Source organism: Oenanthe melanoleuca, chromosome 7 (genome assembly GCF_029582105.1).
Source record: "Oenanthe melanoleuca isolate GR-GAL-2019-014 chromosome 7, OMel1.0, whole genome shotgun sequence".
NCBI classification, from domain to species: Eukaryota; Metazoa; Chordata; class Aves; order Passeriformes; family Muscicapidae; genus Oenanthe; species Oenanthe melanoleuca.
In genome coordinates this window covers 11381196-11397521 of record NC_079341.1, presented here as the reverse complement: position 1 = coordinate 11397521, position 16326 = coordinate 11381196, and the positions used below count along the sequence as shown (strand labels likewise).

Sequence of the window (16326 nt, the reverse complement as noted above, 5' to 3'; positions counted from 1 at the left end):
AAAGGTGCTGTGGGGGAAAAAGCACCAGTTCATGATACTGCCCATTGAAAGCCACTAAAAAGGACCTAGTCCTTAGTGTTTCCCTATTACACTCCACCCATCAAAGTGAGGACTTAATTTACAGCACTCGTAGCACCCTCCAGTTCTCAACCCTAAAGTCTCTTTGGGATGGGAAGAGAGCATTATCCTTATTTTCTAGATAAGGGAACTGGTTTATCAGCTTGCCCTCAGTGAGAGGCAGAGACTGGAAGAAAACTTGGCTAGGATGCAAGTACCTCAAGTGAGGGCAGACATTTGAAACCGGCTGTCTCAAAATGTGCTCTCCTGTTGTGAGGGGCTGGGAATCAGAACGAACAGCTTCAAGCCACAGCTGAGTTTCCAGTCTGCATTCACCAAAAAGCCTCTTGCATTATCCATAACAAAGTGGGGGAGAAGACACCACTTTTCGGAGCTTCCACCCATTCAAAAACCTGCCAAGTATTCAAAGATGGAAAGAACGTCATTAGAGCCCTTGTATTAAAAATTATTTATTTAGTGATCTGTACATGGGGTGAAGCAGGGCCTCATACAGACCTTCAAAAAAAATCAAGTAAAAACATAAATACATATTTTCTTACAAAAATGAGATTTACAAAATATACATACTGCACTTGTCTGACACGCTTGTTTTTTTTTTTTTCTTCCACGTGCACATTATAAAAGACAAACCAAGCCCTGCAAGTCTGACATCAGATCTACTGAAGGATTTGGTTGATGGGCCCATTCCTCATGCTCAGACTACTGGTATGCCCTCAGACAGCAGCAGTCTGCCCCCTCACCCTGAACAGGTTTTTTCATTTTAAAGTTTCATTCTAGACTCTTTTCCCCCCAAAAACATGAAGAGCAGCTATAGGGTGGAGACTTGCTAAAAATCCAGAATGTCCTATTTTGTCCTTAGGCAAGAATATACACACACACATATACTTATAAAAACAACCCTTCAGTGAATATAAAGTAGTATGCAAAAAATAAAATAGGTACAAGTCAACATAAAATTTTCAGAATAGAAAAATGTCACATTTCAAAAAGAAAACGATGCGTTTGATGACAAATTTTTGAATGCTTTTCCTTCCAAGACGTGATCACTGGAAACTTAACCAGCTGTATTTTAGCCGAAATGAGAAGGCTCCTCACTTGCAGTAACTGTTTGATTTTAAACCCCAACCCCAGCCCCCCCACCTGCAGCACGAATCATTGCCATGCAGCTCAGGGAACCTGAGCATCAGGCAGAGAGTCCATCGAGAGCCAAAACGATGGCTCTGTCCCCAGAATCCGGCTGTGTATCGACTTTTTCTGCAGTGAGCTCACTGCAAAGCAGGAGAGAAAACAGGTTTATGAAAAGGAAAGAAAAAAAAAATCCTATCTTTACATTACATATTTTAATGGCTCTTGTTTTGGCAGGTGCTCTCGGGTAAGCTCTTCTTGCCCTCTAAATCTTGCATTTCCTTCAGCTTAGAAAAGTGACCCATATTGAACGGTAGGAAAACATCCTGCCTCCTCCTTTTTTCATAAAAGGAATGTTTATTTCTGCGAGCTCCTCACATCCAAGGGTGAACCTCAACGACTTCTTTTTGTTAGTTTGCCCATAAAAACCGATCCCATGCTTATGCCTTTCTACATAGAAAACACTTTTGTTTCCCCCTTTGTCTCCTAGAACAAAGGCAAGGGGGAAAAGCCTTCTGCTGAAAAGCAACAAGTCATTTCTTTTCAGGGTGTGGAACAGCAACCCCCTCCTTCCCCACAGCAGCAAGAACAACAGATTGAGGGCCAAATTTTTACTTTAGAAGGTTACAAGAGGTATGAGCGAGGTAACAAGGAAGTAGCGAGCTGACAGAGCAGAAGCATCTCGGCAGCACACGGTCGGGCTGCAGCCGCTGTGCAGTACTCACGTGCTGGAGCTGGAAGGAGGCAGCGAGCTCGGGCCCGCAGTCACCCTGCCCACGCTGCAGCCTGGCCCGGCAGCTCGGGGGGCACTCGGCCACTTCACGGCAGGGGGGCTCAACAGACCGGGCTTCCCTCCCTCTTGTCCGTAGCGAGGCAGGATGGCTCTAGTCGGGTTGGAGTTTCTGTTCCTCAGCAGGAGTAGCAGGAGAGAAGTAAGGAGACTTCTGGGTGAAGGACCCTCCTGTCCCAGCAGCGACCTCTTTTCCGGTCCTCTCCCGCTTAGCTGGTCATAAGCACCACTGGACATAGTTTGACTGATCCTTTATGCAATTATTATTTTTTTTTTTTCAAACCTTCTGTGAGGAAGAAAAAGTTTGGGAAAGCCTCCCTTCCTCGCTCTTCAGGGAACCATTGCCCTACTCCTATGCTGAGTATCGGTCTCCTCTGCCCCCTGCGTGTGTGCATGTGTGAGTGTGTGTGTGCCAGAGGGACGGGGGCTCATACTGCCGTCTCGCCTTTGCTGCCGGTACTGAGTCTGTGGTAGAAGCGGCGCCAGGACTGAAGCGTTTTGCCAGACCAAATCCAGAAGCCAGTCGTGATCCCAACAATCATGGTCATGAGGTACTTGATCATGAAGACAGTGAAGTCTGGGCTCATAGGGGCAAAGTGGCTGGGGCAGGGCACCGCATAGGTTTTGCAGGTCTGCAGGAGCCACGTCTTCTCCCAGGTGCCACGGAAGGCCTGCTCGTAGAAGTAGCAGGCCAGGACAATGGTGGCGGGCACCGTGTAGAGGACGCTGAAGACCCCGATGCGCACCATCAGCTTCTCCAGCTTCTCTGTCTTTGTGCCGTCGTGCTTCATGATGGTGCGGATGCGGAACAAGGACACGAAGCCAGCCAGCAAGAAGGAAGTGCCAATGAAGAGGTACACAAACAAGGGCGCCAGCACAAAGCCCCTCAGCGAGTCCACGCTGTAGATGCCTACATAACACACCCCACTGAGCACGTCCCCGTCCACCTGCCCCATGGCCAAGATGGTGATGGTTTTGACAGCAGGCACAGCCCAGGCAGCCAGATGAAAATACTGGGAGTTGGCCTCAATGGCCTCATGGCCCCACTTCATGCCAGCAGCCAGGAACCAGGTGAGGGACAGGATGACCCACCAGATGGAGCTGGCCATGCCGAAGAAGTAAAGGATCATGAAGAGGATGGTGCAGCCTTCTTTCTTGGTGCCTTGGGCCACGGTGCGGTAACCATCCTCAGAGAAGCGCTCTAGACACACCACCCGCTCCTCCAGCAAGAAGCCTGCTGCGTAGGCCACTGCCACCATGAAGTAGCAGCCCGAGAGGAAGATGATGGGCCTCTCCGGGTAGCTGAAACGGCGCATATCTACCAGGTAGGTGAGCACGGTGAAGAGGGTGGAGGCACAGCAAAGCACGGACCACACGCCCACCCAGAGCCGGGCAAATCGCACCTCTGCCTCCTTGAAGTACATGAGCCCGTTGGGCCGGGCTGGCTCACAGGGGGCCCCGCAGTCCCGCTCCCCCAGGAACCGGTAGCCCAGGTAAGAGGGCACTTTGAGCTGCCGGGGGCAGGAGAAGGAGAAGCCAGAGGGTGGCTGTGGTGGGGTGAGAAAGTCAGGGAGGTAGCCAGCTGTGGGGTGGGCAGTGATCCCCCGGCCCGCCGCACCACCAGGTCCTGGTGGGGCATCTGACGTGTTCTGCCCCACGCAGATCTCACCCGCACCGTGAACAGGGAAGTTCTCGCAGCGGAGGCGCTCTGGCCACTGGAAGCCGAACTTGTTCATGAGCGCCTCGCAGCCCTGGCGGGCCCGCTCGCAGAGGGAGCGGCAGGGTGGGATGGCCTGCTCCAGCACGGTGCACACCGGCGCGTACATGGAGCACAGGAAGAACTTCAGCTCGGGCGAGCACTGCACCTTGACCAGCGGGTAGAACTGGTGCACCTCCAGCCCTGCGTCCTCCTGGTTGGTGTGGCCCAGCAGGTTGGGCAGGATGGTCTGGTTGTAGGCGATATCCGTGCAGAGCGGGATGGAGATGGGCTGGCAGAAGCCGTGGTCCGGCACGGAGATGCCCTTCTCGCCGTGGTACTGCTGTGCCGTGGCACCCGCGGGGGTCCCCAGCAGGGCCAGCAGCGCGGCCAGCCCCAGCACGGGGCAGCCGGCGGCCGCTCCGCCGCGTTCTCCTGCAGCCCGCATGGCCGGGGGCCCGGGAGCCTCGGCGAGTCTTTAGAGCCGGCCGGCGCGGCGCCCCAGGGGCATCAGCGGCCGGAGCGCGGCGGCGGGGCCCCTCCGCTGGGGCGGGAGCGCGGCCGCGGCAGGACCGCCACCACTTTCTGCCGCGGCTCCGACGCGGCGGCGCTCACAGAGCGGTGGCGGCGCTCCTCTCGGCCAAAGTTTCCGGAGCTGCTCTCTCCGGAGAAGGCGGCGGCGGCGAAGCAGGAGACCCTCTCGTAGCCCGGCGACGGCTCCGCTCAGGGTCCGGCGGCGAGGAGGAGGCGCTGCTCCCTGCACGGCAGCACGGCCCCGGGGATTCGGGTTACGGCTAAACGGATTATTACCGCGCCCGGCTGAGCCGTGTATTTTACTTCGGGGCTTAAATAACTTTCAAAATCCAATTACTGCGCGATCCTCCCCGCGGCTTGGCTGGGCTCCGCTCCCGGCGGACAGCGCTGCGGGCTGTGTGTCCAGGATGGCCGTGCGTCCAGGATGGCTGTCTGTCCAGGACAGCCGTGCGTTCCCGACTCGTTGGGCTGCGCTCCGCCCGCGCCCCGCCGACACCGCCCGCTCCGCGGCTCCGCGCCGCACGCAGAAAAGGCGCAGCTCGGCGCGGCCCCGCCCCCGCCGCCGGCCCCATTCACAAACCGCGCCGGGGGCGGGGCCTGGCCGCGCCCGCCCGCCAATCCGCGCCCCGGGGGCGGGGCATCGCCGCGCCCGCCCGCCAATCCGCGCCCCGGGGGCGGGGCCGTGCGGGGGGAGGGGAGGGGGAGGAGCCGGCGCCGGGGGAAGAAAAGTTGGGAAAAAAAGTTGGGAAGAACTTTTCCTATTCCCATCCCCGGCGGGCCGGGAGGAGCCGCCCGCGGCCCCCACCCCCCGCACTGCCCCGCACAGCCGGGAAGGCGGCGGGGGGGGCCGGCAGCTCGCTCAGGGTGGCCCGGGCGAACTAAAATTAACTGGCTGCTTTCTGAGCAGGCTTTGAAAATGCGAACAGCTGCCTGTGCCCGGAGTTATTAAAAAGGAAGAAAAAAAAATAGAGTAAGGAAAAAAAAAATACCCAAAGCAAACGCCCGGGTACATTTGTGGAATGATCCTGTTGCGTAGTTGGGATGTTCGTGTCTGAGCGCCGTCACCTCCCCAGCGTGGGGGGTTTGATTTGTTATCGCAGCATGACCGTTGCTTTTTGCTGGCAGAATAAACGCTTTATTCATGCAGATCTAAGCCCTAGCTGGGGGAAGGCAGCTTTTTTTGAAACGTCCAGTGTTACCTAAGCGAAGAGGAGCAATTTTAAATCCCCATTTGCAGTGTTGCGATTCCTTAGGAGACACAATTAAACAGTGAAAAACCTTGAGTTCCTCTGTGAAAGCACCCTGCCTGCATAGGTGGGGAGAGCCGTGTTACTGGCGTGCTAGGCCAAGCAGATCTAGAACTTGACAGCAGCACACATTTGCTAGGGGCAGGAGCGTGGGGTTGGCAGCATAGCTGTGTTTGGGGTGCACTGCCCAAGCGCAGGGAGTGGAACCATCCAGCCTCTGTGCAGGCAGAGTGTGTCTCAGCAGCACAGGAGGGGTGTGCTTGACAAAAGCTATGCAACAAGGCCTGCTTCTGCTTCTCTGGCCCATCAGAGTTCGGGCTTGCAGACAGGCTCAAGTATTATTCAACTCACCCCATCCTTCCCTTTGAGGACAGAGGTCCCCCTGAATTGCAGTACTCAAATTCTAACTTTTACTCCTTTGCTCGGGGCTGTGCTTCTGTTAGCAGCTAAGCAAAGACACCAATCGGTGCCATCCTCCAGGGCAGCTAAAGAGAGCAGGGTTTGGCTCAGGGAGCTCCAACAGCAATTGTCGGACAAATGTTTTCCATATCCTCTAGTGCTCATGAACAATGTGTCCTCATGCCAATAAGACCGTGGTGCTGCAGCTTTTGTTACATTGCTTAAGAGAAGTTGACAGTTATAAACAGGCTTGCTAAAATAAATTCACTCCTCTTGATGGAGATCTTTTTAAAAATAATACTGTGTATATAAAAAATACTTACGGGAAGGGCTAGCTAGTAATGGCTGCAACAGTTCCTTCTGGAAAAGAAATGTCTTTTCTACTTTCTCAGTTAGAGCTGCTTGAGAGTGCCTTAGGGGAACTTCACTTTTCAATTTTTGAGGCTTTTTATCGAAATTCCTTGCTTTTCTACACCTAGTGACTAAGAAGGTTTTTGTGATACTCTTCACCTAAATAACCACTCATGGGACAAAATTACATAAATTTGTCTACCCTCTTGTTTGGTTTTTGGCCACTAATAGCTTTTAATAAAATTATTCTTTCCATAGCTTTGTTTGGGGGGGTTGATTTGGGTTGTTGGGGTTTTTTTGTTTCGTTTTTTGTTTGGTTTTTTGTTCTGTGTGTGTTTGTTTGGGATTGTTTGGTTTGATTTGGTTGGTTTTGGGGGAAGGGTGGTTTCCTCCTTCCCCCTTCTACCCTCCCTTTAATAATCACCTCAAAGCCTCTCTTTTTTGCTTATATGACTGTCTTCATCTGCAAAGCACTTTGTGATATTCGCTATGAAAAACACTGGATGATATGAGATGTTTCACTGGCAGGCAATGACAATGGGGAGAAGGTAAAGCGACCTCAAACTTTCTGCCCCATGGATTGCTCATTCTGATTTCTGTATGTAAAGATCTTGTAAAATTGTATTGCAAGAAACTGCCTCTCAGCAATGGGGAGACAGTGACAGGAACTATTCAGAGTAAGGTTGATCAAATCAAGTGGCAAGGCTTTAACTGGACATTTATTCACAAGACAGGGCAAACAGCACCAGTGGCTCCCCCAATTTTCTACAGGTCCCATTTGTTAGAGTCATTAATCCAAACCATGGAATGAACAAAAAGGTAACTGGGATCTCTGATACATGTAAAAGCATCCTTTACACTTATGAATATAATGTAGAACCAAAGTGAAGCAAAAGGGGGAAAGAAAAGTGAAATGGTGGGAAGAAAGGAAGAAGGATTATGTCCTAGATTATTTCTTAGGGAGAGAAGAGAGTAAACTTATCACATGGAATGACTCTGCTAGGTCATCCCAGATGGCAGGAATGTGCAACAGAATTTACTAAGATGGATGAAGAAAGTCTCTTGGGTATGTTACCGAATTCCAAGATCTTTTTTCTATTTAGACCCACGGGGAGGTGGGAAACAATCACTGAAAGAGGCAATGGCAGCTGCCTCAAAATGGCACACTGTGGTGTAAGAAAATCTCAGACTCTTAAGTCAGTCTAAGACATCCTGACAGCTTGAAGGGGACAATAAAGAGAAGGAAAAGAAAGAAAAGAAAAGGAAAAAAATAAAAAAGCAGCAGCAAAATTCCTGATTCTGAAACACAGAATCCAGTCCAAAGAATCCAGAACCTCTGTAGGTACCATTAGCAACAGTTCAAAGAGCAGCCTGCAAAGTTACTTAAATTTCCTCCCAACAGGAGGGATCCTCATCAGCACAGTAAGCACAGCGGCCAGGTTATCAGTCACCCAGAACAAACACGCTGCACAAGACTTTACAGCATCTGACAAGTTGTCTATTGCAACCACGGAGCAGTTCAAAAGGTTTTCTCTAAAAACCTCCTAGCTGCTAATGTTCTAAGTACACTGCATGGTCTGCCAGCAGTAAACCTTCACAAGCAAAATCCTGGCAAGTCCTAGATTCCAGAATAAATTCATAGTCTCCAGTGTAGATACCAGCTCTGGAGCTGTCTGACTAGACTACTGTGCATAGGAAGGAATTGTTAGGAACAAACAATTATCTGTCTTTTTACTCAGTTAAAAAATAAATCCAGTTCAACTCCCAAAGTAAGTCAAAGTGAGGAGTGGCATCCCTACATGATGTCTTTTCCTGCTGTTTTAAAGCCTCCTTAGGTGGTGCCAATATAATTTTCCTTGTTTCCTATCCCATCTGATAGAAAACTCTTCCCATCGGGGGAGGGAAATCAAAACAAAACACCCCCTCCCTGCCCCACCACTTATTTTGAGTGCCTGAGGGAGAACATTTTCAGATTACCTGTTGCAAGGCTTTCAGCCCTGCTTGCCCTCAGAAGAACAAAGGCCATTGCTTCCCCCTTGTCCTTCCCAGCCACAGAACCTTGCTGGACCTCACCTCACTTGGCTCCTGCTAACCAGCACTGCCCATTGCCCAGTGCCACAGCCTGAGCTGGAGAATTTTCCAGTTACTTTTAGTAAATAACTTTTATGGCACTTTTAACCTCGACATTCTGAAGCATGCTTACATACAGCTTTACATGATCAGACAGGCTATTGAGCTAAGAACATCAAAATTTGCACTCCCTAAAGCTTAGTGGAGAAATGCTTGGAGCCTGGGGAAAAATTATGCATTTGCCTATTTTACATAATTATTTGCATAATTAGAAATAAAATAAGTTCACAGTATTATATCTGCTTGCATTTCTATCAATCTGATAGATTAGTCTAAATTACATCTTGTCTGAGCTCATCAAAGAAATCCAGTCTTTCTGTAATGAAGGGGGAGAGCCTCGTATTTCATGGGCAGGGAGTGGGAAAAACGAACCCCTGCCCCCCTCCACGAAATCCTTAATTTGAAAATAGATGGAAGACATAAGAAACTGATTGAAAAGAGCATATGGGGAGGGCACAGGTGACAAAAGGAAAGAGATGCTGCAGGAGGGGATGTGGCTTCCTGCATAGAGAAAGGTAAAAGCCCTTTGCATCACAGATTTATAAAACGATTATTAGTTTATGATGTAGTATCCCAAAGGATACAGGGAAGTAGCACTGTCTTCCACATTTATGGTAAAACTGGGGGAAACTTTAGAAAGCATTCACAAGGATGAGCTATCAGGCTGCTGATTGCCTTTATCTCTAAGATCCATGAATAAGAAAACAAAACCTGATCTGCTCATCCCCCACTCAGCAGTTCATTGGGGACATCAGCTGCACTTTAACCCTTTCGTGATACTTTGAAACCCTCTGTTTCTTTAAAAGGAATTTAATCAGAGTTTTTTGGGTGGCAGAAGGCCTTTGGTGCAGAAACCAGGAAATCCCTCCCTCTGTCAGCTTCTTAGGCTGGGTGCCTTTTTAAGATGACAAATTCTCTATTGGCAGCAGTATTACCAGCCAGGCCCTGTCACCATTATGTCTGGGTGCAGTATACTGCAGTATGAAGGCAGGAAGATTCCAAAAACAGTTGGAAAAGATTACATTTGTGTCTGCTGTCCTCTTTCCATCAGTGAGGAAGACCTTGCTTTACCAAATCTGGATGTAGCATAGGCACATGCAAACTTACTTTCTGATCCTTTGAATCTCAAAAGGTGCTTCTGACCTTTTATGACCTAGTATGTTGGCTAGATACTTTCTAGATTGCTATAGCTGATTTTGGCCAATTCTATATACACTGGGATATGTGATATATCAGCCTGGGCAGCACCAGGAGAAGAACTGCTTGGATGGACCTGCCCAGGCTCCCTGGGCTGGCCAGCTTCTCTTGGTTTCTGCACGAGTCCCAGTCTCATGGATGCTCCAGCTTATCCTGAGCTTCTCTCAATGTCTGTGAAAATGACTCACAGGCATGCAAAGGTAGCATACCTGACTCTAGCAGAGTCATTCCTTGCTTTATAATTCTAAAACTGTTAGAGATCAGAGCAAAAATAAATACAACCTTAGCTACTTACTCTCATAACCATACAATGTTTTTTAGGAAGCTGACTAATGTCTTTGTGGTTGAAGGTTCCCTTCCCAGAACTATATTCCCTCAGACCTCTTGTTCATACCATGGATCCTTGACCTAGTCTGGACTATCTATGAGACACCCCTTTTCCTCCAAAACCCAGTGATTGTGTTCCTTCTATGTGATTCCCCCTTTGGATAAACCCACCCTCAGTTTCCAAGGCCAAAGACAAGTGCTAACACCTGATCTCTATGTCCTTCCTGAACGAGCTGCACAATTACAAAACTTTGCAGAAAATCTAAAAAATACTGGTTCTCCTTCCTTGGGGCAGCCAATTCCACAGAGCCATCTCATTTGTCAGCTGCCATGAAGGCAACCAGTCTCTTACCAGGGAGAATTTTGTGTGCAGCTCTAGCAGTGTAAGGCTGTTATAACTGGGGTACGTAAAACTTTAATGAAAAACAGGCAAGTTTCTCAAGTTTGTGCATAAATTTTCCAGCTCGCTGCAGATGGTGCCACAATATTTTTGAACACTGAATTATGTTTTGCTTCTGGCCCCACTGCTGGTGTGGACACAGTGACTGGTGGCTCTGATCACTCTCCTGTTGATACCTTTTGGTTGTGAGGGGTGCTGCAATGATCAGGTGGATTGTGATATGTCTTTTGGCATTCATGCCCAACCTAGGTTAAATTTTGTCCTTCTGTAGACTCATCTATTTAAGGTTATATTTTAAACCTTCTTTAATGCACAAACTGAAGGCTTGCACTTGTTTGAGTTTTCACTTGTTTCAATGGAAAGAGCAGGATACTCATCAAAACCCCAATCTCTGTTTATGTAGGAAGAAGACCTGGATTTAGCCCAAAATAAGAGATGGGAAAGACCTATTCTATGTTTTAGGTCCTGCTATTAGATATGATAGTGGTGCAATTAGTCTAATTTTAAATTCCTGGAATAATGAGGCTCTTGTCATCTCTTTTGGGATGTGGTTCTATCATCCAACAATCATACAGGCAGGAATCCACTGCCTGATATTCAAACAAATGGTTTATCTTTGCCTGGTTGAGAGTCACTAAAGATGAGTGCAGCCTCCAGAAACAAGTGGTTTCCAAAGCTTAGAAAACAAGGGAAGAAGAGCTGTTATTCAATACAGAATCTGCCAGATGTCTAAAGAGGCTAAGGAATTCCTAAGCCTCTGTTTACAAAATCCTGTCTCCTCCCATGAATGCTTAAATTACCAGTCACTGCTACCATCCTATGTTTAGGGTGAAATTTCCTTAACGACTCCACTTTCAAAGTTGGATTGGAAGGAGAAACAAACATTTTAATCACTTTCCCCTCTTCTTAATGGGTTTGCACAAACAAACCCCTGTTCTCCACAATTACATTAAAACTGTTACAAAGAATTATTTCTTCCTTTGGTCGCAGTCAGGCTTGGAGACCCACTTGCTGTGGTGATTCTCTGCTTCCAGGACACTTGAAGGTTTGCTGTGTAGGGCTGCTGCCTGCTGCATCCCTGGAGATGGATGATCCTGCTTGTGGAGAACTTCCCTTTCCATAGGGACCTCAGGCTGCAATGACCAAATATTTCATGGCAAGGGGCAGAGGGCTTACACCAATGCTTGCAGACAGCTCTCCTGAGAAACTGGGATCCTGGGGTTTGTGGACCAGCATCAAATGCTCTCCTTTACCTTTTTTTTAATCACTTGCTTTCAAATTATTTCTGCCTTGGTGTCAGCCTGCATTGACTGCAGCCTCTTGGAGCTGGGACCACTGGCACTGTGACTGGCACTGCAGATATTCAGCTGATTTCCTTCCATGAGGAAGGGGAACCAGAAAGCAGCACTTCAAATAAGTTCCCTCCTCATGGAGTCTCTGCAGGGAATGAGGGCCCATTTTCTTAATTACATGTTCATTAGTATGTTTAGTGCTCTCCTCCTTCTCTTCCCCCAGCTCTGCCACCTGGGAGTTCCTACTATGTTACTGGAAAGCCACAGAGGTTTATTTAAATACCACATAGTCAGATTGGAATGAAAAGCTATGAAGCTTCCCCTCTTTAATACTTTTTGAAATTATTTATGGGCTATGCTTCTTGCCTACGTAGAAGGTGCCTTCTGAGATTCCTGCAAGTCAATGCAGAAATAGCTGTTTGAATTGAGCAATAATTAGAAGCAGATGGAGCAAAGCAAAGCATCACAGAAATCCCATTCTGCTAAAGAAACACTGCTGTCTGAAATAGATTTCCGCTGCATGTAACATTTTCTCATACGGGCTAAAAAGAAATAACATCATATGTCTGGTTTGCACCTACCAAAGCTGGGAAATTCAAAGTAACATCTGCAATCCTGCTCTGAATTCAGTCTCAATCTGCATGCCATTTGCAACCCCTACATTTGCCTGTACCACAGTTACAATTTCTTTTCTTTGCTAGACTTTGGAACAATGGGCATTCAGTTACTTTTTGTGAATGTGTGTATATTTGTATTGAGTTTTTTTCTTAATCTTTGGTATCCACCAAAGATTTGGTGGTTGTTTTGTTGTTTGAGGGTCTTTGTTTAGTTGTTTGTTTGTTTAAAATGATTTAAAATTCTAGGAAAATGTTTGTGACTTAAAACACAACAGTATTTAGTAATCCACAGACTCGGTCTGGGGAAGGTACTCAGAGCTCTCAAATCCTAATTTGCTGCCAAATTCTTTTGTGCTTGATGTAGTGGATTGTTTCACTCCTGACTTCTAAAAATAACACATCCTGGTCTTATTGCTCCCACAGATCATCCCCTTAAGTTTAGAGAAAACTGAAAACTCACAGCATCTCAAAGACAGCTGAACAGCCCTCAAACTCGAATTTTAACTCTGTTTCTCGTTTGCTTTCCTTACATGAGTGCAGCTGGGTGTGGTTTGTGAGGGGCTTTTGTTGAGCCATGTTGTTGGGGTGAGCTGCTTTTCTTTCAATGATTATAACTTGTTGACCTGATAGGAAGTCATAAAGCCATATTTTGCTCAGCTGCTACACGTGTTAAGTACAGCTGTGATTTTAATGATGGACTTGTCCATAATTACGTTGAAATTTTCAATAGGCAGGAATCCATACTGCAAGGTGAGGGAGTCTTCATGAGCTGTTTTAGAAAGCAACAGTTTTAAAATTGCAAAGATATATGTTCACTATGTCTGAAAACATTCATATCATAGCACTCCAAAGTGTTCTGAGCTTGTGCTTACAAACAGGCTTGAGGGTTTCACCTGCAGCAGAAGTTATTCCTAGGGGGAAAAAAAAAAAAAGAAAATTAAGGCAATCATAAAGGTTGGCAGGTTGCTGTTTGCTTTCTGATGTGAGTGAGCGGCGAGGCTGCGGCGAGTTCCCATCCCGCAGAGCTGCTCCCAGGATCTGTCCCACAGTGCTGCTCCCGAGTTCCCATCCCGCAGAGCTGCTCCCAGGATCTGTCCCACAGTGCTGCTCCCGAGTTCCCATCCCGCAGAGCTGCTCCCAGGATCTGTCCCACAGTGCTGCTCCCGAGTTCCCATCCCGCAGAGCTGCTCCCAGGACCGCACTTGGGGCTGGTCCTGCCCGTGTGGGAAGTGGTGCTGGGAGCAGCAATAGGTGGCATCCCTCTGTTTGACCCTGCCTCCCAGCTCCATGCTGCTGTAGGTGCAGGATTTTGCCTGGGGTGTGAAAACTGAAATTCCAGCTGCTGATAGCTATTAAAGTGCAACTGCTGAAGCAGAAATGTAAATGTTAGTGTCTTTGCCAAACTCCTACTGGTTTACTTTCATAAAGAGTGTTGCTGGAGGGGGGGGATAATGTAGGGAAACGAGGTCTAATATTAAAATAATTACTTTCTGGGCAAAGTAAACAAGTCCTCCTGTAGCATCCTAGAAGCTGCCCCACATGGTGTGTTGGGTCATGGTGAAGGAGTGCTAATCCTGGAAACTCTGTATAGATATTGATAGTATTTTTTTAAGGTTGCTGATCTGTGGGAATTTGTGAAGTGCTATGAATTGTTTTTACCTGAATTTGAATGAAGCAGCATCACACCGTGGCTTCTGGTTCTGGAGACAGTAGGCTTTTAAAATGCATCATTGTTATCATTGTGATTATCCAAGTGCAGTGTAATCCTTGATGTAATCCTAGGCACAATAGTAAAGGCATTTTCTGCCTTTACCAGTGAGATTTATTCATGCAAGTCATAGTAGAGAAGGATGATGACTCATAAACAGCCTGTGGAAAGATGAAATGGTGACTGTCCCCAGACATCCCCTGCCCTGTGCCAGAGATGGCTTGCTCCAGGGCGAGGACATCTGCACCCAACTCAGAGCCACTGTAGGACTGCTGCTGTGTGCCCCACTGCTGCTGTGTGCCCCACTGCTGCTGTGTGCCTCACTGCGTTGGGGCAGTTCAGATTTGGCACCAGGTCACTCCTCTTCTTTGAGCTACAAACCGAGGTGATCCTTGGAACCACATCACTTTTGGCCCAGAGATTCCTGCACGAGGGGCAGCCACTTGCAGGAGAGCAGCAGGGCAGGGCAAGGCAGTGGGAGCTGCTGCAACCATCTGATTTTCATCTGTTTTGTGACTCAGTGCTGACCACAAGGGTCAGCTCCCTGTGAGTAAAGTCTACAGGCGTTGGCCCCTAGATATTATGCAGATATGGTGAGTTTGGGCTCTCCAAAGCAACCTGAGCAGCTGAATAATAGCTGCTCACAGACCCCAAATTTGCTAAACAGTATTCCAGAGAAGTGCTCTGTTTCCCAAGAAAGTCTAGGGTAGGTGTGCTTAAGACATAAAAGATTTAAAAGTAGATTTGCTTCCAAAGCATATCTTAAAACTGGTCAGTTTTTGTTGTTGTTTGTTTTTCTTAGATAGACCAACTCTCCCTTTAAGATGCTCTCAGATTCCAGGTGCTCACCACCAGGGCTGTGGGTGGCAAGGAAACCTAGGCCACTTCCAAACTTCTTCAGTGGTGCTTACCTGCTCCTGGGAAGCTGCAGCTGAAGCCAGGCAGCTTTGACAGCTAGCACAAATCGTATTTTGCTAAATAATTCCCTAGGGTTTGAGGGTTTGTTTCTAACAGGGCCAGCTAAAAAAAATCCAAAAACTGGCATGGGGGTTGTATAAAAATTCATTATTGCTTTTGTCCATCTTTAAAAGTATTGATTTAAAAATACATATTTTTTACTACAAGTTTTCATCAAAGTCCCTTTTGAAAATAATTTCTTGTCGGAAGCCTTTTCAAGAAAATTCAGTTTACTGGTAGTATTAGAAGTCATCTGTTTTTCAAACATGATAAAAAAATTACAGTTGGGATAGGAGCTCATGTGGAACCATCATGGGAGAAAACCCAAAATGTTTCTGAAAAGTAGTTGAAAAGAGTCTGTGTGTGATAGTCTCTTCCTATTCACTAGCATACAGATAAAAGAAAAATCTGGTCCATTTTTAATGCAAAAATGCCCAAGTGTTTGCCTCTATAAACAGAAACAAATCCAAAAGCCGGGTAAACCCAAATTGTATAGCTAAGGAACCCAAGCACCCCCTTGCCCGGAGGAGGAATTAGTGGCTTGCATAATCAAGCCTGGGGAGCTCATTTTGTCATGCTCAAAGGGCTGCAGTGGTGCAACAGTAGGGGTGGAGGGATCAGCAAGCACCAACAATGAATTCCCTTCATTTTTCCATTTTAAGGCCTGAGGAGAGGAAATGCAAAGCTCTTCTTTTTTGCTCTTTCCCCCCACGTTCTTTTTTTTTAAGGGTAGATGAAAAGAATGAAGCAGTAAAGAAGCCAGGTTGACACCTGTATCTATGACAGCTCAGGCAAGGAAAATTGTGGGAAAGGATCTGCTGGCAGCAATTTGAAACTCTCTCCTTCCTGACTCGGAGGCTTTGACTGATGGTGCAGCTTTGTGCAGCCATATGGTTGAACATCTTGAAGGGCTGGCAAAGAGATGCTCGTGCCAGCGCTGGGAAGGGGAACCAAGTCATTATTGGAAACCAGACCTCGGAGAGAGGAGCCACTAATAGAAAATTTTGCTCCATGCTTGGCTGTTTTCTCTGTGCACAGGACCCAGTGTGGCACTGCAGGAAGGCAAGGCCTTGCCTGGCACAGCTGTGCTGAGCCGTGGGTAGAAGGAAAAGCTTCTTCCTCAGTGCTTAGTGCACAGAGTGAGCTCTTCACAGTGCAGCATTTCCCTCTCTGCACACACTCGTTCACACCCTCCCTCCTTTTATTCACCCAAAATTGGCTTTGTTATGAGCTGCCACATTGGTTCTCCCTATACTGCAGTACCAGGAGGATAAGGTTTGTTCTTCCCAGGCTGCAACAGAGACCCAGGGAGAGCAGAGCTCCCTGACCAGGGCTCCTGGCAGCATTGGTGCCCATTAATGCAAAGCAGTACCAGGACCAGTAAGATATGAGTTGTAATGACCACCATGAGCTCCTGCTCTTCCTTTTATTACTTGGTACATTACATTTGTTTCCAGCAGAGAAGAGTTTATGTGTGT

General features: G+C 47.7%; 1 protein-coding gene across 1 annotated transcript; it reads right to left on the bottom strand.

Annotated features, from left to right (window-relative positions):
• Nucleotides 1–507: 507 nt before the first annotated feature.
• FZD7 (frizzled class receptor 7) lies at nucleotides 508–4771 on the bottom strand. The gene has a single exon (XM_056496727.1). It carries the CDS (start codon nucleotides 4135–4137, stop codon nucleotides 2422–2424), a length of 1716 nt encoding a protein of 571 aa, XP_056352702.1. The 5' UTR covers nucleotides 4138–4771; the 3' UTR covers nucleotides 508–2421.
• Nucleotides 4772–16326: the final 11555 nt, after the last annotated feature.

What these genes read in the sequence shown, in the direction of transcription:
- FZD7 (XM_056496727.1), bottom strand. Translation starts at nt 4,137, where the DNA reads ATGCGGGCTGCAGGAGAACGCGGCGGAGCGGCCGCCGGCTGCCCCGTG.